Genomic DNA, 27,359 nt, shown 5'->3' with positions numbered 1-27,359 from the left:
CAAAGTTGACCTAGAGGGAAAGGCCATGGAGTCACTTAATCCTCCATCCTCCAGGGACCATGTGTGTGATATGATCTGTAGGGTCCATCCTCCAGGGACCATGTGTGTGATATGATCTGTAGGGTCCATCCTCCAGGGACCATGTGTGTGTCATCATCTGTCTAGCATGAAGGTGCACAACACACATCCTGGCAATAATTTAAAGATAATGTTGTCCTAAGTGTAGTAGCTGGCGAATGGGTCGCCAGAGGATTAGCTTAATGTGCAGCATTGTTTTCTCACTGAAAAGTAGACAAACCAACAGTATAAGTGTACAGTATACAGAGTATCTGTACATTTCTAAAGCCCAAACCACACCAAAGGGTTGGGTCGGGACAAAGTGTTTTTTAAGATAAACCACACCAATGAAACTCATTGAGTTGCATTGGTGTGTTTGATGTAAAAACAAAAAGAAAGAAAAGGTTTTGTCCCGACCCTACCCTTTGGTGTGGTTTAGGCTTTAAGGTACAATTAAATTACTTTTAAAACATTTTTTAAACCAAATTGTCAAATATCACGGAAGAAAGTTGCAAACATTGTGAAAATAGCTGATCTACAAGCTCACTGTGAGGCATTGTGAGCTTGTAGTTTGGCTATTTTCATAATATGTATCAGTGAAACTGAAAGTAATGCCTTTAATTCCAAGTACTTGTCAGGTAGGGGTCTCCCAAGTTCAGATATGATTATTTAGGTATAATTCATTTTTATAATCTCTTATTTAATCTGCATTCACAGACTTGCTGGCTGTAAACTCAGAAAGACAGACGTTGAAGTTGTGGCTTCAGCTCTCAGCTCTAATCCTTCCCATTTGAGAGAATTGGACCTCAGTGAAAACGACCTGCAGGACTCAGGACTCTGTGCTTCACTGAAGAGCCCACACTGTAGACTGGAAGTTCTAAAGTAAGATACATTTACCACATTTATTTTGATCACTTCTGTTTTATTATGTACTGTATTATGTGAATACAATATGAATGCTGTGGTGAGAATGTATTAATAAGCTTGATAGTGATCGTGTAATATCCCTTTAAGGCAACTCTGGTGAGCTTGTAGATTGTCTATTTTATACGTGTGACCCGTTGTAGCTACGCCACAGTTATCAAGCTTTACCGAGGTACGCAACAGATCAACACATAATCAATATCCTGCATCTACCTACTGTACCAATCAAATATCATTCTATTAGTCTAGGCCTGTGGTTCCCAAACTGAGGGTCTGGACCCCCAAGCGGGTCCCCAGATGATTAGCTTAATGTGCAACTAGTGTGGTTTCTCACTCAACAGTAAACACACCAACATACAGTTTAAGTGTATACAGACTAGTATCTGCATATTTCAATGTAATGACTTTTAAAACATTTTTAAAACCAATTTGGTAAATTGGCGAATATTACGGAAGACGCAAACACAACATGTATCTGTGCAGCCGAGTCAAACTAAATGAAATGCCTACAATTCTTGCTTGTCAGGTTATTGGGTCCTCAGTTCAAATAATTGTTTAGGTATCATCTGTTTTTATAATATCTTATTTAATCTGCATTACAGACTTGCTGGCTGTAAACTCAGAAAGACAGACATTGAAGCTGTGTCTTCAGCTCTCAGCTCTAATCCTTCCCATTTGAGAGAATTGGACCTCAGTGAAAACGACCTGCAGGACTCAGGACTCTGTGCTTCACTGAAGAGCCCACACTGTAGACTGGAAGTTCTAAAGTAAGATACATTTACCACATTCATTTTAATCACTTCTGTTTATTATGCACTGTATTATGTGAATATAATATGAATGCTGTGGTGAGAATGTATTAATAATAAGCTTGATAGTGATCGTGTAATATCCCTTTAAGGCAAATGTATAGGCTACTTCGACATACAACGTGGTTGCGCACCGAAAATAGCTGATCTACAAGCTCACTGTCTCGAAATGTCTTAATGCTCAGGGTGGGATCTATGTTGGTTCTCTGCTCTACATGTAAAATGTCTTGAGACAACTTATTGTGAGTGGACACTTTAATAGAATTGAACTGAATTGAATCACAGCGCGGCGAGGGCACAACACTTGTGAGCTTGCAGATCGGCTATTTTCGACTTTCAACCCCTTGTAGCTACGCCACAGTTATCGAGCTTTACCGTGGTACGCATTAATACATAATCAATAGTCTGCATCTACCTACTGTACTAATCAATTATCATTATATTAGTCTAGGTCTGTGGTTCCCAAACTGAGGGTCTGGACCCCCAAGGGGGTCCCCAGAGGATTAGCTTAATGTGCAGCATTGTTTTCTCACTGAAAAGTAGACAAACCAACAGTATAAGTGTACACAGAGTATCTGTACATTTCTAAAGCCCAAACCACACCAAAGGGTTGGGTCGGGACAAAGTGTTTTTTTTTTAAGATAAACCACACCAATGAAACTCATTGAGTTGCATTGGTGTGGTTGATGTAAAAACAAAAAGAAAGAAAAGGTTTTGTCCCGACCCGACCCTTTGGTGTGGTTTAGGCTTTAAGGTACAATTAAATTACCTTTAAAACATTTTTAAAACCAAATTGTCAAATATTATGCAAGAAAGTCGCAAACATTATGAAAATAGCTGATCTACAAGCTCACTGTGAGGCATTGTGAGCTTGTAGTTTGGCTATAAGTAATGCCTATAATTCCAAGTACTTGTCAGGTAGGGGTCTCCCAAGTTCAGATATGATTATTTAGGTATAATTTGTTTTGATATTCTCTTATTTAATCTGCATTCACAGACTTGCTGGCTGTAAACTCAGAAAGACAGACATTGAAGATGTGTCTTCAGCTCTCAGCTCTAATCCTTCCCATTTGAGAGAATTGGACCTCAGTGAAAACGACCTGCAGGACTCAGGACTCTGTGCTTCACTGAAGAGCCCACACTGTAGACTGGAAGTTCTAAAGTAAGATACATTTACCACATTTATTTTGATCACTTCTGTTTTATTATGTACTGTATTATGTGAATATAATATGAATGCTGTGGGGAGAATGTATTAATAAGCTTGATATCATGTTAACCCAAGCCTATGTCCCTGAGTAGATGTTAAAAGTACCCCAAACATGTTTAACCCGTTTTTAGTCCAGTAATAATGTAATTTGACCTCAAACTAATTGCAAACTCAGCTGATTTTTAGCTATTGAAAAATAGCAGATCTACAAGCTCATAGCGCGCCACTCGGTGGCGCGCTAAGACATTTTTAGAATCTGATCTCAGGTCAGAATGAAAACTGTCAGGATGTAGAAGACATTATTAGAATCTGATCTCAGGTCAGAATGGGTTAAAAGTGTAATATCCCTTTAAGGTGAATATCGGCTACTTCATCATACAGCAGAGTTTCTCACAACGCGTAGAGGAGTTGTAGATCGGCTATTTTTGACTTGCGACCCGTTGTAGCTACGCCACAGTTATCGACCTTCTAAATTATATTATAATAATACTAATATTACGGAGGAAAGAGCCAAACATCGTGAAAATAGCCGACCTGCAAGCTCACTGTGAGGTGTTGTGAGCTTGTAGTTTGGTAATATTTTCACATTAAAGGTGTAGTGAAACACTTTTAGAGCATATCCGTGGTCATCATATTGGCATACCTAACAATGGATGCATGCCGAAATTCTCATTTGTGTGTGTTTATATAAAAAGTCCATAAAAATAAAAATGTAATTACTTCCTGAAAACTAAAACGTGCTGCGTGATGACTGATGACGTGTAGAGATACACGTCAATGAAAGCCAATTAAAATGAAGCTCACCCGTTTGAGTCCCATTCCTGCGCGTCCGTCCAAACACAGCTGCTACTGATTACAGAAATCATCCGTTTTTAATCTCATTCAAGATGACATCCAGACTCGTTTTAAACCTAATCATCACGCTAACATAATGCATATGGTCATGTGTACAGGTTAGAGATAACCCCCTAGCTTTGCTGCAGGTCTCTCTGTCACTTGTAAACAAACCACTGTGCATGTGCGTGCACGTGGTCGTGCATGAGATGGACCTACGTCCCCATAGCCTGGAGGGATGCAACGCTCTGATTGGTTCAGAAACTAAGATCCTGCCATCTGAGGCTGAAACTTCAAAATAAAATGCACAAAAGGCTATTTCACTACACCTTTAATTTAATGCCTACAAGGATGGGGGGTCCCAGTTCAATATATAAGTCTTTTGGGGGTCCCAGTTCAATATATAAGTATTTTGGGGGCTCCCAGTTCAATATATAAGTCTTTTGGGGGTCCCAGTTCAATATATAAGTATTTTAGGGGCTCCCAGTTCAATATATAAGTCTTTTGGGGGGTCCCAGTTCAAATATGATTATGTTGGGGGTTCAGGGTTTGTTTTAATGGAACTAAAACATCCAGGTGTGAAGGCACCCTATGTGGGACATGAGAGTCCTTGAAGCAGGTTTTAAATCCAGGAATAATGCATATTATAAATGTGTCATTCATTCATTCATTCATTCATTCATTCATTCATTCATTCATTCATTCATTCATTCATTCATTCATTCATTCATTCATGTTTCCATCTGGTGTTTCAGACTGGCTCAGTGCTTCTTGTCAGAGAGATGCTGTGAAGCTCTGGCTTCAGCTGTAAGCTCTAATCCCTCCCTAAGAGAGTTGGACCTGAGCCTCAACGTGGTGAATGATTCAGTCCTGGAGAACTGCAAGTGAGTAGACTTGGGCTGTGTCCATGTTGGACAGTGCAGTGTTTCCCTTTACAGTGTATTCACTCTGACACAACGTCATGCATGCAGAGAGAACAATGCAGTGCCTCAAAGAAACTCTAAACAACAAAAATAATCTAAATTAAGAACAAGACATATCCAAGATATGTGCATAGTAAAGTTGCATCAAGAAGGTATAAAAGGAGAATGGAGTGCTATAGGGGTTAAGGTGGAGTCTGAGGAGGTGATGAGATCCAAACTGGGCAGCAGTGAGTATGTCTGGGTGAGCTTCAGGGCCAAGATAATGATAGGAGAAACACTGTAGTGTCAGCTAGTGGAGACGTTGTGTTAGACAGTTAGACATTGATGCATTGTTGTTCTCTATCGTGTTCGAGACTGGCTCTCCACTACATATTTTCAATATGTACGGGAACTGACCCCACAGGGCAGTGTTCATGGATATCTCTTTAAGACACATCTTCTATGGTGGCCCTGCCCAGATTCCAATCAGCGGGCTATTTAAGCCCCATCTGTGCAGTGCCACTTCGATCTTTTGATTTCCACGAGAGCAGACGTTACGTAGGCTATCTCAGCAGTTTGGAAACGCATCAATAAAAAAACTATATTAGAACAGCTGCGTGGCACAGTCCACTTACCTAGGTAAGAAGAGAGCCGGTCGTCGCGACTCCTCTCAGGGCGCCGCGTAGCTCCATCAAAAAAACAGCAACAGCAACAAGCTGAGTGCCGAATCTGTCTTGTGGAGGAAGCCTCAGTTTGTCCGTGCGACCGCTCCTTGGTGAAACCTGCTCGTTGGGGGAAACCTTGGAGACGGCGTTCGGTCCGTGCGTCCAACCCTTGGTGAAACCTGCTCGTTGGGGGAAACCTTGGGTCGGCGTTCGGTGTGGCCAAAGGGTCCAAGCGTGAAGCCAACCACGTTGGTGGAGCCTTGGTTCCCTGGCTGCAGAAGCGCTGTGAGACCCCGAGCGAAACCGACCTCGTCGGCAAACCTCCCGGTTGACCATCGCGGCTGTATAGTAGACAGTGTATACGGCCAGTTCACACGGCAGAGAGGAAAAAACAATAACAAACTCCCGACTTCCGCGTTGACGTCATCACGTCGGCGTTGGGAGGGGGCTCGAGTGAACACACTCTGTCACCCTCACTCGTCGTGTAGGCTGGTTGCCAGGTTGTCTATGATATAAGCGGGTTTATACACACTTATAGATATATAGGCAGATAGTATACTGTGTATACATATCTATATACCCATCTACTAAACTGAATAGCTATACATTCATGTATTTATATATATATATAGATAAATTAAATATATATAAATTAAATATATGCAGTTATAATACATGTCTATATACTTAAGTTGTCTGAATAATCAAATAAGTAGATAGATAGATATCTATATATGTATATGAACAATTTGAACATATATATATATATCTATATATAAATTATAACACATAGCTATACATATTGAGGTACATAGGGGAAACAGAAACATGGCCACTTCAGTGCACACCTGTTCGGTGTGTGCGGTGAAAATGCCCATGGAGGACGGCCATGACAGGTGCATGTGGTGCTTGGGTCTGAACCATGCACACATGGCCAGGTTGGACCCGGCATCCTGTATAAACTGTTTCATCCTGCCGGCTAGAGTGAGGGAGGCCAGGGCTCGATCATTCTCTCTGGCACCGGTAGAGGATATTTTAGCCCAGCATCAGGCCAAGCGGCTGAAGACTGCCGTCGGGGGCGACCAGCGGCGGAGGCAACCGCCTACAGCCACAGCTTCGTCAGCCCCACCAGCTCCGCTAGCTCCGCCAACCCCAGAGCGTCCGACAGCCATGGTGGTGGCTCCTCCGGCTCTACGGCGCCTTATAGAAGATAAAGACTACCTTGAACCTTGTCCCAGGTTGGCAGAGCTGGGCGAGCTAAGCTCAGGCTATAGCTCCACCTCTTTCCTGCCCTGCCTGGTATGGACAGGTCTGTAAAGAAGGATTTAGTGAAAGTTTTCGGCGAGACTACTTACGAGTGTCAGCAGCCTATTAATGCACTACAGTGTGCAGTTTAGGGAGCGAGCGTTGACTCGCCCTCTCGGGTTAGCTGTTGTCTCGTTTGTAGGTGAGACTAACACAATTCCTTGGGGTCAGACGGCCATTAGAGCACACTATACAGGGTATGGTTTACTGAATGGATCCCCATTAGCTGATGCCAAAGCGACAGCTAATCTCCCTGGGGTCCATATGAAATAGACATACAAAGAGTACATGAATACATGTATTGTGGGTGTTGCGCCAGCTTACACCCCGGTGATGTAGTTCGGTATTGTGGATCTGGGTTCAGTGACACAAACAGAACGTGCTGGGTCAGTCGAAGGTTTCCCTTTATGTTGGGCAGTCATCATAGCGCACTATACTGTCGTATTTCTGGCGGGGTGTCAGCTCACGCGACAGTGGTGTAGTTCTGTCACAGACAGGACATGCTGTGTCTGTCCGACGTTTGGTAACATAGACATGACATGCTGGGTCTGCCAGGAAGTATGCCTGAATCTCAGCCATTATCACACTATAGGGCGTATTGCTGACGAGGTCAGCTCATGCGTCCGTGGTGTAGTTTCACGGTGGAGCCGGGCTCAGTGACACAGCAGAGCGTGCTGTGGCTGTCGGGCAGAGCACACGATACAGTGTACAGTGTGTCACGGCGAGCCGTTTATGCACCTAGGTGTGACTCTGCGGGGTAGAATCCGGTTACCGGTCTGAAACCACAGAGAAAGCTCTTCTCATCCAGAGAAGTCACGAAGTCATGGCTATCTAGGCGCAGCTAGCCAACAACAACAGCAACAAGACTGAGTGCCGAATCTGCCTCGCGGAGGAAGCCTCAGTCTTGTCCGTGCGTCCGCTCCCTGGTGAAACCCGCTCGTCGGGGGAAACCTTGAGACGGCGTTCGGTCCGTGCGTCCGCTCCCTGGTGAAACCTGCTCGTCGGGGGAAACCTTGAGACGGTGCTCGGTGCGGCCAAAGGGTCCCAAGTGCGAAGCCGACCTCGTTGGTGGAGCCTGGGTTCCCTGGCTGCAGAAGCGCTGTGAGACCCCGAGCGAAACCGACCTCGTCGGTGAACCTCCTGGTTGATCATCGCGGCTGTAAACCGTTGCGGCGGGTAGCGGGGTAGAACCCAGAGGAGCTGACCTAGTCGGCGTACTCTGAGGCCATCTACGGTCGCTGATCGTTGCCGCCGCGGTCCGGCCAGACCACACGGCAGAGAGCGTAAACAAACAATTCCAGGGCCAACCGGCGGGGTATGGCTAGAGGTGCTCAGCACACCGAGCCCACTCCTCAGTCCTGACAGTTCAGGATACCCAGCCCCCACATGCTGTCTCTCGAGACAGTGGCGGTCAATTCAGGTGGACCCCTGAGTAGGTTCCACCATGTCATGGGTTGTAGCTCTCTCGAGGTCGTCCTCAGACGAGCCCTCCATTGTCGTTTCCGGTGATCCTGGATCTCCATCTGGCCAGTTTGTTGGTACTTTGCGCTCCTGCGTCGTTCTTGAGTACATCCACGGATGTTGGCGTGGGACGTCCTCGTGACCGGTGCCCGTTTGTTGGATCCCACAGCACTAGTTTGCTGGCTGGCATCTCTTGGCAGTGAGCCAGCTGGTGCCTCCGCCCCTTAGGGCTGAGGGAGACCACGGTGCATCGAGTGCTCGCACATTAGGTCGGCAGCCCCCCCACGAGAGGTGGTACTGTCTGCCTTGCGGCATGAGCCAATTAAGCGTGGACACTGGGGTGGCTTCTCGCAGGACAGCATTCTTGTTGTTAGCAGTGTCAGCCACAAGAATGTCCCTATCAGTGCATGAAGGAGGCTGCCACTTCCTACATGGCAATGGTTAGGTGGTGCTGGCACCAATCCCTGCACTCTATACCATACGGCCTGATCAGAGAGTGCTCGGGTAGACCATGGTCGAAGGCTGGACAGTCCCACCGGATCACAGGGGTGATCCAACAGGGACAAGCAGGCAGGAGTGCCAGGGTCGCCTGGAAGGCGGGCACGCTCTGCCCATGGGACAACAGCCCCCTGGTTGCTGTAGAATGGTGTATCTCTGACAGAGATCTACACAGCAGTGACATGGGCGACTCTGTCTACATTCACCTTGTCCTACCGATGGAACGTGGTGGCATCCGCTCCCCCTGTGGGAGTCGCTCCTGCGTGCTACTCAGCGGTAGGGTCACCAGCACCTTGACCGGTCAGGTCGGCCGGGCATCTGACGGGCTGGCTTGAGCAGCCCTTCACCCCGGTGGTCACTGGCCTAGCATCATGCTGGGCCAGCTGAGCCTAGGTGGCGTCTTGCGCCTAGGCCACGAGTATTACTTACTTGGTATGAATACTGAAGTTTTGGAGCGTTTTGGCAAGCGCCTGTGACGCATGGCGCTCACCACTTATAGGCTCGGACGGAATTCAGGTTAAACTGCCTCGGGCTGCCGCAGGGGCAGCTGGTCTGCTCATTTCCTCGCGGTGTGTCTTAGAGAGTTCCCGTACATATTGAAAATATGTAGTGGAGAGCCAGTCTCGAACACGATAGAGAACGGAGGGTTACACTCTCTGTAACCCAGGTTCTCTGAGTGGAGAGACTGGCTCTCCACAAAAGAGCCGCTCCGAAATGCGTGTCAATCAAGAATTAATCGAAGTGGCACTGCACAGATGGGGCTTAAATAGCCCGCTGATTGGAATCTGGGCAGGGCCACCATAGAAGATGTGTCTTAAAGAGATATCCATGAACACTGCCCTGTGGGGTCAGTTCCCGTACATATTGAAAATATGTAGTGGAGAGCCAGTCTCTCCACTCAGAGAACCTGGGTTACAGAGAGTGTAACCCTCCGTTCTACTTCCTACAGAGTGAAACACTGTAGTGTCAGCTAGTGGAGACGTTGTTTTAGACAGTTAGACATTGATGCATTGTTGTTCTACTTCCTACAGAGTGAAACACTGTAGTGTCAACTAGTGGAGACGTTGTGTTAGACAATCAGACATTGATGCACTGTTGTTCTACTTCCTACAGAGTGAAACACTGTAGTGTCAGCTAGTGGATACGTTGTGTTAGACAGTCAGACATTGATGCATTGTTGTTCTACTTCCTACAGAGTGAAACACTGTAGTGTCAGCTAGTGGATACGTTGTGTTAGACAGTCAGACATTGATGCATTGTTGTTCTACTTCCTACAGAGTGAAACACTGTAGTGTCAGCTAGTGGAGATGTTGTGTTAGACAGTCAGACATTGATGCATTGTTGTTCTACTTCCTACAGAGTGAAACATGGAGGAGAAGATTGGCTTACTAACCCTCAACTCATTTCAAAACGTGAGTATCTGTCTGTCTGTGTCAACATCACACGTTAACATTTTATACACTGTTGTATACTTGGTTGATGTTGTCCTGAAAACTCTTGTGCTCTCTACTCTGTGCTCTTGGCCTGGTCCTTAACACCATCAAGATGAGGTCATGTGGTTTGACAGAAACAATGGGCCTCATTCACTAACCTGGTCGTAAATAACATGTATTTCGTCTATATTTGGCATGAGTTCAATTCTGACGTGCGATGCATGAAAGGTGGTGCAGAGCCGTGATGTGTGCGGATCACAGGTGTGTCTCGTTTTTGTTAGAAAGTCACAAGTGATCTCTGTGTTGATAATTTGCATTGTTCCACGCTCCATTTGACACCATACGAGACAACTGGAAATATAAGTCACACTTGTGTAAACTGAGCGGTGCAACTATACATTTATTGGTATAGTTACTGCTCTGTACTGTATTGTAGTGGGCTGTGCTCTATGCTGTACTTTGATTATTTTTGGAAAATGACAGAGTTACCGTGTGGGGGTCCCCGGAACTTCCAGACCCCCAGGAACGTACCCAGGGGGGCCGGGACGGTTCTGGCAAGCCTTTGCGCGTCCGAAATGGTTGAGAAATGACAGAGTTACCGCGTTGCAGCTTTCCGTGCTCGGACAGAGAGACAGACACGTACACATAGAAGACAGACACGTTCACATAGAGACAGACACGTACACATAGAAGACAGACACGTACACATAGAGACAGACACGTACACATAGAGACAGACACGTACACAGAGAGACAGACACGTACACAGAGAGACAGACACGTACACATAGAGACAGACACGTACACATAGAAGACAGACACGTACACATAGAGACAGACACGTACACATAGAGACAGACACGTACACATAGAGACAGACACGTACACAGAGAGACAGACACGTACACATAGAGACAGACACGTACACATAGAGACAGACACGTACACATAGAGACAGACACGTACACAGAGAGACAGACACGTACACATAGAGACAGACACGTACACAGAGAGACAGACACGTACACAGAGAGACAGACACGTACACATAGAGACAGACACGTTCACATAGAGACAGACACGTACACAGAGAGACAGACACGTACACATAGAGACAGACACGTACACATAGAGACAGACACGTACACATAGAGACAGACACGTACACAGAGAGACAGACACGTACACAGAGAGACAGACACATAAACATAGAGACAGACACGTACACAGAGAGACAGACACGTACACATAGAGACAGACACGTACACAGAGAGACAGACACCTACACAGAGAGACAGACACGTACACATAGAGACAGACACGTACACATAGAGACAGACACGTAGAGACAGACACGTACACAGAGAGACAGACACGTACACAGAGAGACAGACACGTAAACATAGAGACATACACGTACACAGAGAGACAGACACGTACACATAGAGACAGACACGTACACATAGAGACAGACACGTACACATAGAGACAGACACGTACACATAGAGACAGACACGTACACATAGAGACAGACACGTTCACATAGAGACAGACACGTACACAGAGAGACAGACACGTACACATAGAGACAGACACGTACACATAGAGACAGACACGTACACATAGAGACAGACACGTTCACATAGAGACAGACACGTACACATAGAGACAGACACGTACACATAGAGACAGACACGTACACATAGAGACAGACACGTACACATAGAGACAGACACGTACACATAGAGACAGACACGTACACAGAGAGACAGACACGTACACATAGAGACAGACACATAAACATAGAGACAGACACGTACACATAAAGACAGACACATAAACATAGAGACAGACACGTACAGAGTCTCTGTCTGTCTCTGTCTAGGCTAGTCTCTCTCTGCCCACTGTCAGTGTGTCACTTCCTTTTTCTTCAGGCTCTCCTCTTCACCAACCACCTTGGCCCATTGCTTTAACCCCCTCTAGCCTGACCTATCACTGCATACCTGAACTAGGCAACTCTTCCCCCCATGAACCCCCTGGGGGTTCCTAGATGGCTGTGGGGGGTCCCCAGATGGTTGTGGGGGTCCCCAGATGATTGTGGGGGTCCCCAGATGGTTATGAGGGTCCCCCAGATGGTTGTGGGGGTCCCCAGATGGTTATGAGGGTCCCCCAGATGGTTATGAGGGTCCCCCAGATGGTTGTGGGGGTCCCCAGATGGTTATGAGGGTCCCCCAGATGGTTATGAGGGTCCCCCAGATGATTGTGGGGGTCCCCAGATGGTTATGGGGGTCCCCCAGATGGTTATGGGGGTCCCCAGATGATTGTGGGGGTCCCCAGATGATTGTGGGGGTCCCCCAGATGATTATGGGGTTCCCCAGATGATTGTGGGGGTCCCCCAGATTATTTTTTGGGGGTCCCCAGATGGTTATGGGGGTCCCCCAGATGATTGTGGGGGTCCCCCAGATGATTGTGGGGGTCCCCAGATGGTCGAAGTGTCCTTGAGCAAGAACAATTAGGGGTTCAGTACCCCTAATTGTTCCCGATGTGTGGTGCCTTGCATGGTTTCTGCTGCCATCGGTGTATGAATGTGTGTGTGAATGGGTGAATGTAATGCACAATCTCTGTAAAGCGCCTTGGATAAAGGCGCTATATAAATGCACCATTTACCATTTGTGTGTGACCGCGCGTGCGTGGGTGTGTGACCACGCATGTGTGTGTGACCGCGAGCGTGACTGTGCGCGACGGCGCACGCGTGTGTGTGTCCGCGTGTGTGTGTCCGTGCATGTGTGTGTGTGACTGTGCGTGTGTGGGTGTGTGACCGTGCATGTGTGTGTGACCGCGACTGCACGCGCGTGTGTGACCACGCATGTGTGTGTGTGACTGTGAGTGTGTGTGTGACCGCGCATGTGTGTGTGTAGCCCACCACACACCGGCTCCGTCCGCAGCGTCGCCCGGCGCGCCGATAGAACACAGTTCTATTTTCCAGGCGGCGTCGCGCGGCAACGCGTCGCGCCGCAGACGGTGTGTGATGGGCTTTAGACTGCGACTAAGTGTGACCACGCATGTGTGTGTGACTGTGTGTGTGTGACCGTGTGTGTGTGACCGTGCGTGTGTGTGTGTGACTGCGACTGTGTGTGTGTGTGACCACGCATGTGTGTGTGTGTGACCGCGCATGTGTGTGATGCGCATGTGTGTGTGTGTGTGACTGCGCGCATGTGTGTGTGTGACTGTGCGTGTGTGTGTGACCACGCATGTGTGTGTGTGTGTGTGTGTGTGTGTGTGTGTGTGACTGCGTGTGTGTGTGTGTGCGACCGTGTGTGTGTGACCACGCATGTGTGTGTGTGTGTGTGTGTGACCGTGCATGTGTGTGTGTGTGTGCGACCGTGTGTGTGTGACCACGCATGTGTGTGTGTGTGTGTGTGTGACCGTGCATGTGTGTGTGTGTGTGTGTGACCGTGTGTGTGTGTGTGTGTGTGTGTGTGTGTGTGTGTGCGCGACCATGCATGTGTGTGTGTGTGTGTGTGTGTGTGTGTGTGTGTGTGTGTGTGTGTGTGTGTGTGCGCAAGGGTCCGACCGTGCATGTGCATTTGTGCGTGTGTGTCAGTCAGTGAATGATGTATTTAATGTCTCCTGTGTTGTTTTTTCTCATCAGATTTCCAGCGTCTCACACTGGACACAAACACAGCACACAGAGACCTCTCTCTGTCTGAGGGCAACAGGAAGGTCACATGGGGGTCAGGGGGTCAGGATCCTCCTGATCACCCCGACAGGTTTGATTACTGGGAACAGGTCCTGAGTACACAGAGTGTGACTGGACGCTGTTCCTGGGAGGTAGAGTGCAGTGGATGGGTTGATATAGGAGTCGCTGACGGAACAATCAGCAGGAAAGGAAGTGGTGATGACTGTTGGCTTGGAGGGAATGACAAGTCCTGGAGTCTGTACTGTGGTGGTCGTGATGGTTCCAGGTACTATGTCAGACACAACGGACAGCGGACTGACCTCCCTGTCTCTGCCTCTAGAGGCTCCAACAGAGTATCAGTGTATGTGGACCGTCCCGCTGGGACTCTGTCCTTCTACACAGTGTGCTCTGACTCACTGAGGCACCTGTACACCTTCCAGACCACTCCCACTCAACGTCTCTATGCTGGGTTCATGTTATACCCCTCCTCCTCCTCAGTGCGTCTGTGTGAGCAGAGATAGAGGCTCCATGTGAGGGTGACATCATCAGGTCGCCATGGTTACTCAACATGTTTGAGTGAGTGCAGGTTGTCATGGTTACCTGCACCGTCACCACGGGGTACTTTGACACTATAGCCGAGTCTGACATCATGGACTCCATATTTGGGCATGAGTAACTCATGACATCACGGTGACATCATCGTGGTGATGTATATAAGCATCACAGTGACATCACACATTACAGCTCCTGGACGTTGTCATGTCAACACCCCCCCCCCATGTATTTGACCTTTGACCCAATGCATTGTGAGCTTGTAGATCTGATATTTTCAAATACTGTAGTAAAGTAAGATATGGCTAATATTAGATCATTTAGCTTCTAGGACCCCCTGGAACCCCCTCAAGGACCCCCGGGGGACCCTGGACCACACTTTGAGAACCAGTTAGTGTTGATTTTGTCGACTAAAACTATGACGGAAAATGTTCGCCGACCACCTTTTTTCACTAAGGAAGACTAACATGATGACTAAAACTATAAGACAATACATCAAATGAAAACTAGACTAAAATCTTAGGGTGGAGAAGAGATCCAGTAGAACTAAAAGACAAGTCATTTTATGCTTGGTTACATGCTGAAAATAGCAGATCTACAAGCTCACAACGCGTCGCACTGCAAGCTTGTAGATCGGCTATTTTCAGCATTCACCGAGTGTGAAATCACCCATTACGACGCCACCAAGGCCCACCGAAATACATTTTAGTCGACTAAATTACCTGTATAGATTTAGTCGACTGACATCTTATATTTAGTCGACTAAAACTAGATTAACACTAAAACATTTCAGATGACTAATGACTAAAACTAAAGCTTCATTCAAAAGACTGACTAAAATAAAATCTAAAAATTAAACAAAAGAAACGGTGGTCTCAAAATCAGTTCAAAAATGTTAACCCTATATGTACACACTGGCTATTTGAAAAGAGCAGATCTCACAATGTTTCGCGATGCATATTTAAAATAAGAAAGTATTTTTGTAAATATATATATAGGCTATTTGAAAATTGTAACACAAATCTTGTGTTGGGGTCCCTGGTACAAATATGTTCAAATGGGGGTCCCTGGTACAAATATGTTCACATGGGGGTCCCTGGTACAAATATGTTCAAATGGGGGTCCCTGGTACAAATATGTTCAAATTGGGGTCCCTGGTACAAATATGTTCAAATGGGGGTCCCTGGTACAAATATGTTCACATGGGGGTCCCTGGTACAAATATGTTCAAATGGGGGTCCCTGGTACAAATATGTTCACTATGGGGGTCCCTGGTACAAATATGTTCACATGGGGGTCCGTGGTCAGATCCATATTAATGTCAAACTCTATGGTATAAATGAGTCATCACCACAGGGAGCTTTAGATCTTACATTAGACTAGATGTCTGCATGTGTTGGTAGACGGGAGAGTCTTTGACCTTTGACCTGGTAGATGGGGAGAGTCTTTGACCTTTGACCTGGTAGATGGTGAGAGTCTTTGACCTTTGACCTGGTAGATGGGGAGAGTCTTTGACCTGGTAGACAGGGAGAGTTTTTGACCTTTTGAAGCATCCTTTGAGTAACTGCTGGTGCTCAGTGTGGAGCCTGCAGCAGAGCTCAGTGTGGAGGCTGCAGCAGAGCTCAGTGTGGAGGCTGCAGCAGAGCTCAGTGTGGAGGCTGCAGCAGAGCTCAGTGTGGAGGCTGCAGCAGAGCAGGTTGTTTCTGGACTTCACCTTCGCTGCCGTTCCCTTTTAGGTGGTCCTTGAAGGACAGGATTCTGTCGAGGGTCACACCGAGGTGGGTTGGATTAGAGGCAGCTTTATCTTGAGTCCACTCAGATGGATGTTCAGTTCTCTGACAGCTTTATCTTGAGTCCACTCAGATGGATGTTCAGTTCTCTGGCAGCTTTAGCATTGTGGAGATGGAATACACTGGAAGCTGGGCTTTTTGCAGAACTGGTCCAGGTTGTAAAGGTCTTCAGTGAGCACCTGTTCCAGTGGGTCAAGTTCTGGTGGTTTGGAATGCCAAACCGATGTCGTCTGCACAGATTAATTTGCAGGATTTGTTGGACGGTAGGTCGTTTTGCGTAGAGGTTGAATAGGGTTGGACCCTGCAGGACTCCATTTGTCTGTGTTCTCTGTGTGACTGTGTTCTGTCCGAGGTGAACTCTGAACCTCCGGTTGGTCAGCAGATTTGTGAGTTTCACTGTGAGCTGTTTGTGCCAGACGGCACATCAAAGGCAGCTGTGAGGTGGAGGAACACAGTCCCTGTCTTCAGTCATCTACCATGCAGACATCTACACCCCCCACTGCTCCACTTCCATCTAGACCAACCCTCCACCAGCTGACTTCACCGTCCAATCAGCTTGGACAAAGGCATGGGAGTCCAAGGAGGTCCCAAACAAACTGATTTATGAACGGCAGTAATGCCCAATGTCCTCAGCCACTTTTTGTTCAATCTTTGTATAATATTTGTATATTTCTATATTTGATATTTCTATATATTGGGCAAATGTATTGACATTGTTAATAGATACTGATATCTTGTATCTATCCAGTCTGTAATCACACCTTGGGTGTGACTGTGAGGTGATGATTAGTGATGGTGTGCACCTGCACAACGTCACCACTCCTTCAAAAGAGACTTGACTCCACAACTCCTCACACTGAAGAAGGCTGTTAGCCCAAACGTTTGTCCCGTTGAAATAGAATAAACCAGCTTGAATTTGTTTCTTGGTGTGTGCGTCCTCTCTACTTTTTATGATGTCGATTTAAGCCGGTAACGCACCATAAGTCAAAGTGCGGTGTTCACAAGAAAGTTTTCTAAAACAAATGCTTGCAATGATTTCAATGTGTTTGTAAATGTGTCTAGTAACAAACTAACGTGTAAAACAAATTCTTGCAATGATTTCAGAATCATGAGAAATGGTTGACTAGACTTAACGTCTGCTCTCCTACTGCTGTGAACATGTTGTTGACTAGACTTCAAGTCAATCACTCTACTAAATGTGTTGTTAATTAACTCAAATCAATCAGTGTATTCATTGATTCATTATTAGATCATAATTTCCTCACTCGTTCCATTATTGCGTTTCATTGAATATTCATTTGATATCATTCTCATTCTTCACATGTTATTGTATGATCATGTGTAGAAGTCATAATTGTTTAATAAATTGATTGTTGATAGGGATCCACGATTAATCGGTAGCATGAATCAGAATCGGCCACATCGGCCATAGAAATGCCATATTGGTATCGGAACAGTCTCAAAATAATACAAATTATTGAATTTAATGGGTTTTAAATGAAAAATGTAAAAAAACATCAATGAGTTCAATATAAATCAAAAGTGTCTAGTACCACTAGTCTAGAACAAAAGCCACATCAAATATGATGTAAAATCTTAAGTAAAAATAAACTTTACATTTTTCTACATTTAATTTGTGTACTCATTCAGTCTCATTCAGTCATTCAGTTGTGAAAACAGACACTTGGAAAAGAGTATAGGCTATTTATTGATTGCTTTGATACTTTATTAACAGGCTTTGGGCCAAGCACCTATAGAGCCTAGGCTTGTTTCCATTGTGGTCCTCTGATATCGGAATCGGTCACATTCGGTATCGGCAGATATGACCCTGCAAATAATCGGATATCGGGCATGATTTCATAATCGTGCACCGCTATTTGTTGACAGTCTGTCGTTGTTCCTGTGTATTAATATTCATAGTGTGAAAACATGTCCACAATATAAGAACTACGTTGGATCCAATCGGAACACACGTTATTATTTCAATGTATAAACAAACAATGTCATTTACAGCTAAACATTTCTCTCAAGAATGTTTCTGAATACATTTGAAGCGAGAAACAGACACTGAACGCACTGACCGGATATTGATTCTATTTCTCCAACACTTCCCGTTGATTTCTGAGGCGCGTTGCACTGGACTCACCTGGCATAAACTAATGGAATTATTTCATTCCTGTGAGTGTAAGCAATGAAATCCACCTTTGTTTTGTTTTTACTCATGGGTCAGTTCCCATTAATTGTCCCAACATCTAACATCAGTTATTATGGTGGAGGCCTAATGGACTACTTTTTCAATACCGTAAGCAATGAAATCCACCTTTGTTTTGTTTTTACTCATGGGTCAGTTCCCATTAATTGTTCTCTTTGCCTGCCTGCCTGCCTGCCTGCCTGTCCATGAGTAGTTATTTGTCTGTCTGTCAATGAGTAGCTGTCTTACTGTCTGCCTGTCTATGAGTAGCTGTCTGCCTGCCTGTCTATGAGTAACTGTCTGTCTGCCTGCCTACCTGTCCAATTGTCCATGAGTAGCTGTCTGTCTGCCTGTCTGAGTAGCTGTCTGCCTGCCTGCCTAATTGTCCATGAGTAGCTGTATGTCTGCCTGTCTATGAGTAGCTGTCTGCCTGCCTGCCTAATTGTCCATGAGTAGCTGTCTGTCTGCCTGTCTATGAGTAGCTGTCTGCCTTCCTGCCTGTCCAATTGTCCATGAGTAGCTGTCTGTCTGTCTATGAGTAGCTGTCTGCCTGCCTGCCCAATTGTCTATGAGTAGCTGTCTGTCTGTCTGTCTATGAGTAGCTGTCTGCCTTCCTGCCTGTCCAATTGTCCATGAGTAGCTGTCTGTCTGTCTATGAGTAGCTGTCTGCCTTCCTGCCTGTCCAATTGTCCATGAGTAGCTGTCTGCCTGCCTGTCCAATTCTCCATGAGTAGCTGTCTGTCTGCCTGTCTATGAGTAGCTGTCTGACTGCCTGCCTGTCCAATTCTCCATGAGTAGCTGTCTGTCTGTCTGCCTGTCTATGAGTAGCTGTCTGCCTGCCTGCCAGCCAGCAAGTTGGTTAACAGAAAATAAATTGTTATGGCTGAGTAAAATAAAATACAATAAACACAATTTGCCTGAAAATAGATTACCCAGCTATGACCTTTTTCATGAAAAAAAATGAGTAGTGATATGGCTGACTGAGTAAAATAAAACAATCTACCTGAAAATAGATAGCTATAAGTGAAGAGCAATTTCCGCAATTACCATTTCCGCAATTTCCGCAATTTCCATTTCCACAATTGCCGCAATTTCCATTTCCGCAATTTCCGCAATTTCCATTTCCGCAATTTCTGCAATTTCCATTTCCACCATTTCCGCAATTTCCGCAATTACCATTTCCGCAATTTCCATTTCCATTTCCAACTATTAATGGCAGCTGGGTTTCATCATTCAAATAAAATAGAATTCTGTCCGTTTAGCTATAAAATTATGTCAGGGAATAGGGATACACAGTATATGTCTTTCATTTGCATTGCATCTCCCCATTACTCGTTAGAGTAATAGTACAACTCTAATAGTATTACTTATAATAATGTAATTAAAGATAACTTCATTCAGATTTATTTATTTTTATTTAATTTTCCAGATTTTTTTTTCTTCTTTTTTTTAGATTTTCATTGGTGGGCCAGTCATAATGGTCCCGCGGGCCTGAGGTTGAGTATCACTGCTTTGTTCCTTATTCATAAACTAAAAGACATGTCCGTTATTGAACTGATAGGAGACACACTTTGTTCCTTATTCATAAACTAAAGACATGTCCATTATTGAACCAATTGATGGAATCAATCAATGACACATCCTTCAAAATCAGTTCATATATAAACATAGAATACAGGTTGTTAAAATACATTCATATACATATATAAACATATAGTAGAATACAGGTTGTTAAAATACATTCATATACAAATGAACATATAGTAGAATACAGGTTGTTAAAATACATAAATATATAGTAGATAGAATACAGGTTGTTACAATTAATTAATATACACACTATATTACAGCTTGTTATTTAAACTCTTAAACCCTCTAGACTTACTAAACTGGAACTGAGTTGTCTCTGTACTAGTTGTCTCTGTACTTGGACCGCTTCTTTTCTGTCTACACCAAATGTAGCCAAACATAGTCATCCTACAGCTTGTAGATCTGCTATTTTCATCTCCTTCTTTCTTATCTAACGTTCTCTTGCGTTCGTTTTAGCCTAAGCTTCTTAAACTTCCTACATTTATGTATTGTAATGCATGAAATTATGTTTTTGGAATGTGGAACTTGGAATACTGTTGAGTTAAAACTCGTAAATGGAGCATGGATCTTCTACAAGACACCTCAGACAACTACCGTACATCTCCCAGAGTGCATCAGCTGCAAGATGGCTGCTGGTGCTCATTTGGCTGATTGAACACCTGTTAAAGGCTGGTGGTGGTGACACTCAAACAACTAACAAACAAGCAAGTGAAGTATAATTCCTATCTAACAACTTAAGAGAGAAGACTGACGACGGTGCACGCAGATGAAAGTTTTGAAGTCCATTTTATTATCAAGAGTAGAATACAGCATTCAGCCATGGAGCAAAAGCCCCATGCATGTTCCCAGCCAGCCTCACGGCTTGTGGGTAACTAACACATAGACAGACATTTCACTAAGCTCTTTATACAACTCATCAAAGACAACAGATGTCAAAGGAAAGGTAGTCTCAGGTTCCCCCACTGTCCCAAACGATTCCCTTATAAGGTAGTGGCAGGAACAACCATTTGTTTGTGGGTCACTAGTTAGTGGCCACTGGCTATTCTAAGATTGCATGCTATAAACGCCTCTGTGTCCTGACATGTTTGCTCAGCTGAGAGACAACTTAGAACAGTTATTTAAGCTATATTAATGTGAATTGTATTCCAATATACATCACATCCTCCCTTTGAGGCAAAATTGCCTCATAAAACGGATATGGAACACAATTTACCCTCGTCCTCCCTTTTGCACTGACTGACTGGAACATCCAAAAAATATGACACAAAGAAGTCAAACAATTACAGTAGAATGGCATACAAAATTCCAGTCTTTCATACATATATGACAAATGACATATCTGATAAACCGTATTACAGAAATCTGACACTGAAACAAAATACACGTCGCTGAAATGAATCCAACCCCTTTGCTTATCAAAGCACCCAATTATCGAATTCAAAGTGTGTTACGGAAATTCACACCTGGCATCTAAAGCTCTTAGCTTCAGCTAATGTCAGGGATAAATTTACCATAGTCATCCAAAAAATGATTCGTTTTTTTTTGTTTAGTTAACTCCACTTTTAGCACATTCAGAGAGCATCCATAATTATCTAAACACTCTAGATTACCAAGGCTCACAAATAACCAGTCTACTGCGACCTCCTAACTCTATATTCCTATCATTTCAAAGAATGTATGTCTCCAGGTCTCCTTGCATGCTAAAGGTTACATATTTACATTAAAATCCTAGAGTGTCCTGTATAACTTTAGAGTTTCCCCCCATGTCATAGCATAAATACTTTGTTGACTTTTACCCATTCACAAATTTATTCGAACATAAATAAGAACTTTATGCACAATTTAGGACGATTAACACTTATGCGTACGACAGGAGCGCTGTCTTTCGCCTGACAAAGAAACATCTACTAATTTCACTCCAGTAAATATCTCTATTCAGCTCCCAAATATCCCTTAGGCATCCTCCCCATTAAGTCAACTTCTCTAATTAAAATACCCGACACATAAAATCAACATACATGCCCATTATATGTTGAACTACAAACGTAGACATACATTTGAAATCAAATGGAACGGTATCCATCTGATATAGAACTATTCTCTGTACTGTAATGTTGCTCTGTCCTTTCTTTGTCTCACCTTCGAGTGTTCATTCATCAGCCAGCGCTCACAGGCCAAACGAGGTTGTTGCAGTACACTTATGCACCACAATGACGCGTAGGCCGCTCTGTTATGGAGAGTTGCCCATTGTTCGAAAACTTTCGTTCTGAATTGAATTCACTTTCATGATCACCTCCTCCCTTTCAGCCATGACAGTCCAATCATGACTGAACAATCAGAAAGTGAGTCAGATCCATCGCAGGAGCCTAGGCTTCTGCAAGGCAGAAACTTGTTGCGTGCTGCGTTGCGAGCTCGTAGATCAGCCGCTTTGCCGTCGCCATCGAACCAAGCAGAGGCGTAGGCCTACGCCGTCGACGCCGAGAAGAGTGAAGAGTCTGAGTGCCACCGCCTCCCTTTGATCGTTGACCACCGATGAGCTCCTTGGGCCGGGGTATATGCTACGCTGCGCACCCTCACCCCGCCGTCCAGCCGCTGACATCCTCCGTTCACCGATCGCTAGGAGCCGCCGTCGTCCATCGCCGCACCCCCCCACCGCGCCGGGCAGGCCGTCGCCATTGTGTTGAATCGCCGCTGGCTCGATCAGCGCGCAGCACCACCGCCGTCGTCCACCTCCAAAAATTGCCGACCGAAACACTATTAGACTGAAAAATGCCCCTGGTTCACTCGCCTGACGCAAAAAATGCATCAAAAAGCGCCTGGTTTCGCACCACTGTGAAGTATAATTCCTATCTAACAACTTAAGAGAGAAGACTGACGACGGTGCACGCAGATGAAAGTTTTGAAGTCCATTTTATTATCAAGAGTAGAATACAGCATTCAGCCATGGAGCAAAAGCCCCATGCATGTTCCCAGCCAGCCTCACGGCTTGTGGGTAACTAACACATAGACAGACATTTCACTAAGCTCTTTATACAACTCATCAAAGACAACAGATGTCAAAGGAAAGGTAGTCTCAGGTTCCCCCACTGTCCCAAACGATTCCCTTATAAGGTAGTGGCAGGAACAACCATTTGTTTGTGGGTCACTAGTTAGTGGCCACTGGCTATTCTAAGATTGCATGCTATAAACGCCTCTGTGTCCTGACATGTTTGCTCAGCTGAGAGACAACTTAGAACAGTTATTTAAGCTATATTAATGTGAATTGTATTCCAATATACATCACAAGCTGAAGGTCTACCCAAGAGCTCTACCCCCAAAGACGCCAATGGTCGGTTATGTTCTACTTATTCTACTGTTTTATTCTATAGAAATCTGGCCTTAATGTGCTAATGTCTGTAGATTAAGTTCAGTTTGGAACTTTCATTATAGCCCCAATTTGTTTGAGTTGCATGCATTTAAATGTATGTTTACTAACTTAAAAGACTACAAAAATGTGAATCTATATGATTTACCATGTTTAAAGGTATGTCAAATGCCTTTAGGTTACTTGGAGCTGATCGACAAGCTCAAAGTTCAGTTTTTCCCTTTAATTACTTTACATACTTAAATACTTATACATAACATTTGTTGTTGTTTACCAAATGTTCCTAAATGTATTCAATCCTAACGTTTATTAAATCTTAAAGGTTACAGTAATCTAAAATGTTTAATTGAAAATGACTTTAATAATTTGGTTAAAATGTCGACTTTAAAAGTTAATTTAAGACATTTAAATTAGGCATTATTGTGTAAAAACACTTTATTGTTAAAACACATTGTTTAGAAGACGTTTGATTATTTAAAATGTATAATAATTGTTTAAAATCAAGCATGTATAAAAAGAACGTATTTGTTTGAAAATATGTTTATTGTTTGGCATTGTTGTTAAAACCTTGTTTCCTTGTTTTCGAAGGTTTTCAACCTAATTGAAGAACCAACCAGTCAACAAAAGCAACTGTGCAAAAAAGGTTGAAAATAAAAGTTGACTTTGAGTTGGTTCATGTAGTTGTTTCCTTACCCGTCATTTGGAGGGGAATTGGGGTTTGACTTAACAAATACATAATAAAAAAACCTAATAACCTTACAGGTCTGTAACTCTGAGTGTAACACAATACACATGGAACCAAATGGACCCTTACACAAAACTGTAACTGAACTATGACCTTCAGGAATTAAACCATTACAAATAATCAATAGAAATCTATTGGGCCTTAAAGTCCTCAAAGTTATTTCAACAGCTTCACTGAGCTTCATCTGAATCTATGTGGAACTGTTTAGAGCGGATGACATTTTTAACTCTGTGTTTAGAACATTTAAATACACACACTTCATTAATTGCCAATCACACCGATAACAGTAATCACTGCCTTAAATAAAATAAAAGCCATCTAATTATTCACCAGCAAAACACAGACTGTGCACACAGAATGACCACAGCTAATATAAAATAATAGGCCTACTGGTACCTCAAATTGCTGTAATTTAATATAGGGCTTTTAAGGAATGTATTATATTGGGTAAAATTATATACCTGGGATTAGAGGTAGTGGCAAACTTTGTGTTTATGGTGTGACAAATTAACCTGACGCTGCCAGATGAGGGCGGTATTGCGGAAACATATTCCCCAACACAACACTCATCTGGGATCTCTGACGGAGTTGAGCCCTGAGTCAGATCTGCTTCGTACCGAACCAATCAGCGTGAGCTAAAGGCGGGATGCGGATGTGACGGTATATAGACACGTCGATATGATTGGTTGTGTTTGCACGCCCACACGGTGATAGACAGACGCTCCCATCCAATCATCTACCATGTATCTTGAAAAAAAGGAACAGCCCCGTCATCGAATTTGCTTCCGCGATCCCAGATCCAAATAAGCTGTGAAACAAATTTGTGTAGCAAGCTTTTTGGATCTGGCAGCGTCAGGTTAGTGACAAATGTGTCTCTCTCTCAACTGTGGATGTTTATTTTAATGTTATGTCCGATGTTTGTCCAGCAGGGGGCGACATACTCACACATTTGTTGTGACATTCCTCGATCCCATTCAGACAAGAAGCAATCTGAGAACCCATCGTCAAATAAAGGAAAAACGGCTCCCTCTTTTCCCGTGAATGTGACGTAGGTCACACAACAGTCATTCAAAGTGAGCAGAAGACTCGATGCAGTCAGAGGACATTAATTTATCTGGTTTTTACACTGACACACACTGTAAAACTTGATAAGTTAATAGTACTCAAAAAATTTGGTGAAACTTATTACATCGAAAATTTTAAGTTAAATAAACTTGATATTTCTCTTTAAAAATACTAATACAAATCTAGTATTGATAACTCTAAAATGTTTGTTACGTGTACTACTATTTTTAAGTTATATAAACTTAATATTTCTCTTTAAAAGTACTAATACAAATCTAGTATTGATAACTCTAAAATGTTTGTTACATGTACTACTATTTTTTAGGTTATATAAACTTGATATTTCTCTTTTACAGTACCAATAAAAACTAGTATTGATAACTCAAAAAATGTTTGTTACATGTACTCATTTGCTTAGGTTAAAAAAACTCAATATTTATATTTTTACAGTACCAATAGAATAACTCTAAAATAGGTTACCTTTAGGAAAGTTTCTAAAGCATTAAAGATGAACTGATTAATGCTTTACAAACTTGCCTATACCTAAGAATTACCCAGGTTTACAAAACTAACATACAATAATAAGCAACAGAAGGATGGCACTGGAGCAGGTCTGACTGTAAAAGCCATTTTTTATTGAAGGTTCAAAGTAAAAAGACTCATTTTGATGTATACATCTTGAGTCTACGACTCTGATGAAGACAGCTAAACTTTAGTCTTGGTATGTACTTTGCACCTTAATAAACAAGCACCAGTGCTGTCCCTCTTACCTTGCTTCTGTGATGCACCAGACCTGGCTGATGCGGTACTTCGATTACAATGAAGCAGCTTTTACTCTAAAACACAAACACATTTAGGTCAATTAAAAACAGGTTAACACAGAAGATTTAGATTTAAACACAAGTTACTTTTATTAAGTAAAAATATTAAACAAGTTACTTGTATCAAGTAATCAACATTTTGTCAAAACAGAGCAATGCATTTATCAGTGCAAAATATTAACAATCTGAACAATTGTGCACATCCTAATATAGGACTCGAGAATTGAATACAGTAATACAGTAACATCACAGAAATAACTAGCAGTACAAACAGTATGGCAAATATGCCATACTATTTACACATCCACATAGTACTTGGTGAAGCGTATATCTATTCTACATCCGAGCATAGACTTGGTAACAGCCTCTGATTGGCCTACCGACCCTACAGACACTGCCCTTCTAGCCTGTCTAGCCCCTATGGTCTTACAAGACTGTCCTCCGATACGCAAAGTTACTCCATGGTGGGGCATATTACAAGTACAAGAGAATGGCAGCATTATTGGCACGAGCGACTTTAACTTTATTTTTTGTAGAAGAGGCAAACTAATAAATGAACTAAACTTGTGCTGTTTGCTTTGATTGGATGTATTATGGTTAGATGTTCTAAATACAGTAAAGTGTTGGTGTTAAACTAAATACTATTATACTAAAAAGATCAGGGGAAAGAACTTTTTACAGTACAATAATGTTTCAAGTTTACACATGTATACAAATAAACAGGCCAACGGCATAAACAATATTACAGTTTGCCTGTCTTCTACAAAAATAAAAGTTACAGTCGTGCATGCCAAGCTGTCATTCTCTTGTATTATATCGTATTTCCCACCACGGAGTAACCTTGTGCAGCAGACTATCCAGCATGCATCCTCCACCTCGGAGGAAACATGTGGTAAGGCCGGCAGTGTCGGTAGGCCATAGGCCTATAGAGGCAGGCGGGGCCTCTGATTGGAATAAACATTTGTGCAGAGTGTTTTCAAAGCATTAATTGATGGAAATGTGCACACACAGTCACTGTAGAGACAGGGCAACCGACTGACTGAGGAGACATTGCTATGATGCAAGCGGTAGTGTTCCAGCAGCTGAGCTCTTTTCTCAAAAGAAAAAGTACAAAGTTTGCACCGCCAAGCCATTGTCTGACCATGTACATACCACACTGTTTTTCTGTTCTTGTTTGGTTCCAAGCTGAAAAGAGACGAGATTAAAAATTAAGACAGGCTGCAATCATTTTCTATTTTTTTCTAAACACAAAGTCACAGTATCAGAACAGGGTTCTAAACAAGACACTCTAAACATTAATAAATAAATAGAAGCCTGGTAACACAACGTTAAATTATATCACCTCATCAAGTTTTTGGTACAAAATGTACAACTAAAGGGCCTTTGCCCTGTATGAATCCTCATGTGAATTTTCAAATTACAGATTTGACCAAAGCCTTTGCCACACTCTGTACAACTAAAGCA

At 43.6% G+C, this 27,359-nt stretch overlaps 1 protein-coding gene across 1 annotated transcript in view; it reads left to right on the top strand.

Moving 5' to 3' along the window:
• The window catches only part of LOC308330980 (uncharacterized protein), a gene marked incomplete at its 5' end in the record, with an annotated part of 29,204 nt that extends 12,166 nt beyond the window's left edge, over positions 1–17,038 (top strand). The window contains 5 exons of the mRNA XM_080786049.1: positions 775–939; positions 2,788–2,952; positions 4,590–4,718; positions 10,025–10,077; positions 13,751–17,038. Of these exons, the coding sequence (XP_080642175.1) occupies positions 775–939; positions 2,788–2,952; positions 4,590–4,718; positions 10,025–10,077; positions 13,751–14,298 (1,060 nt within the window). The 3' untranslated portion in view covers positions 14,299–17,038. The remainder of the gene's footprint in view (positions 1–774; positions 940–2,787; positions 2,953–4,589; positions 4,719–10,024; positions 10,078–13,750) is intronic.
• Between the last annotated feature and the right edge of the window lie 10,321 nt (positions 17,039–27,359).

Source organism: Protomyctophum bolini (genome assembly GCF_963924005.1).
Source record: "Protomyctophum bolini genome assembly, chromosome: 16".
NCBI classification, from domain to species: Eukaryota; Metazoa; Chordata; class Actinopteri; order Myctophiformes; family Myctophidae; genus Protomyctophum; species Protomyctophum bolini.
Note: the sequence above shows the minus strand (reverse complement) of the source record. Positions and strands in the feature narration are given on the sequence as shown.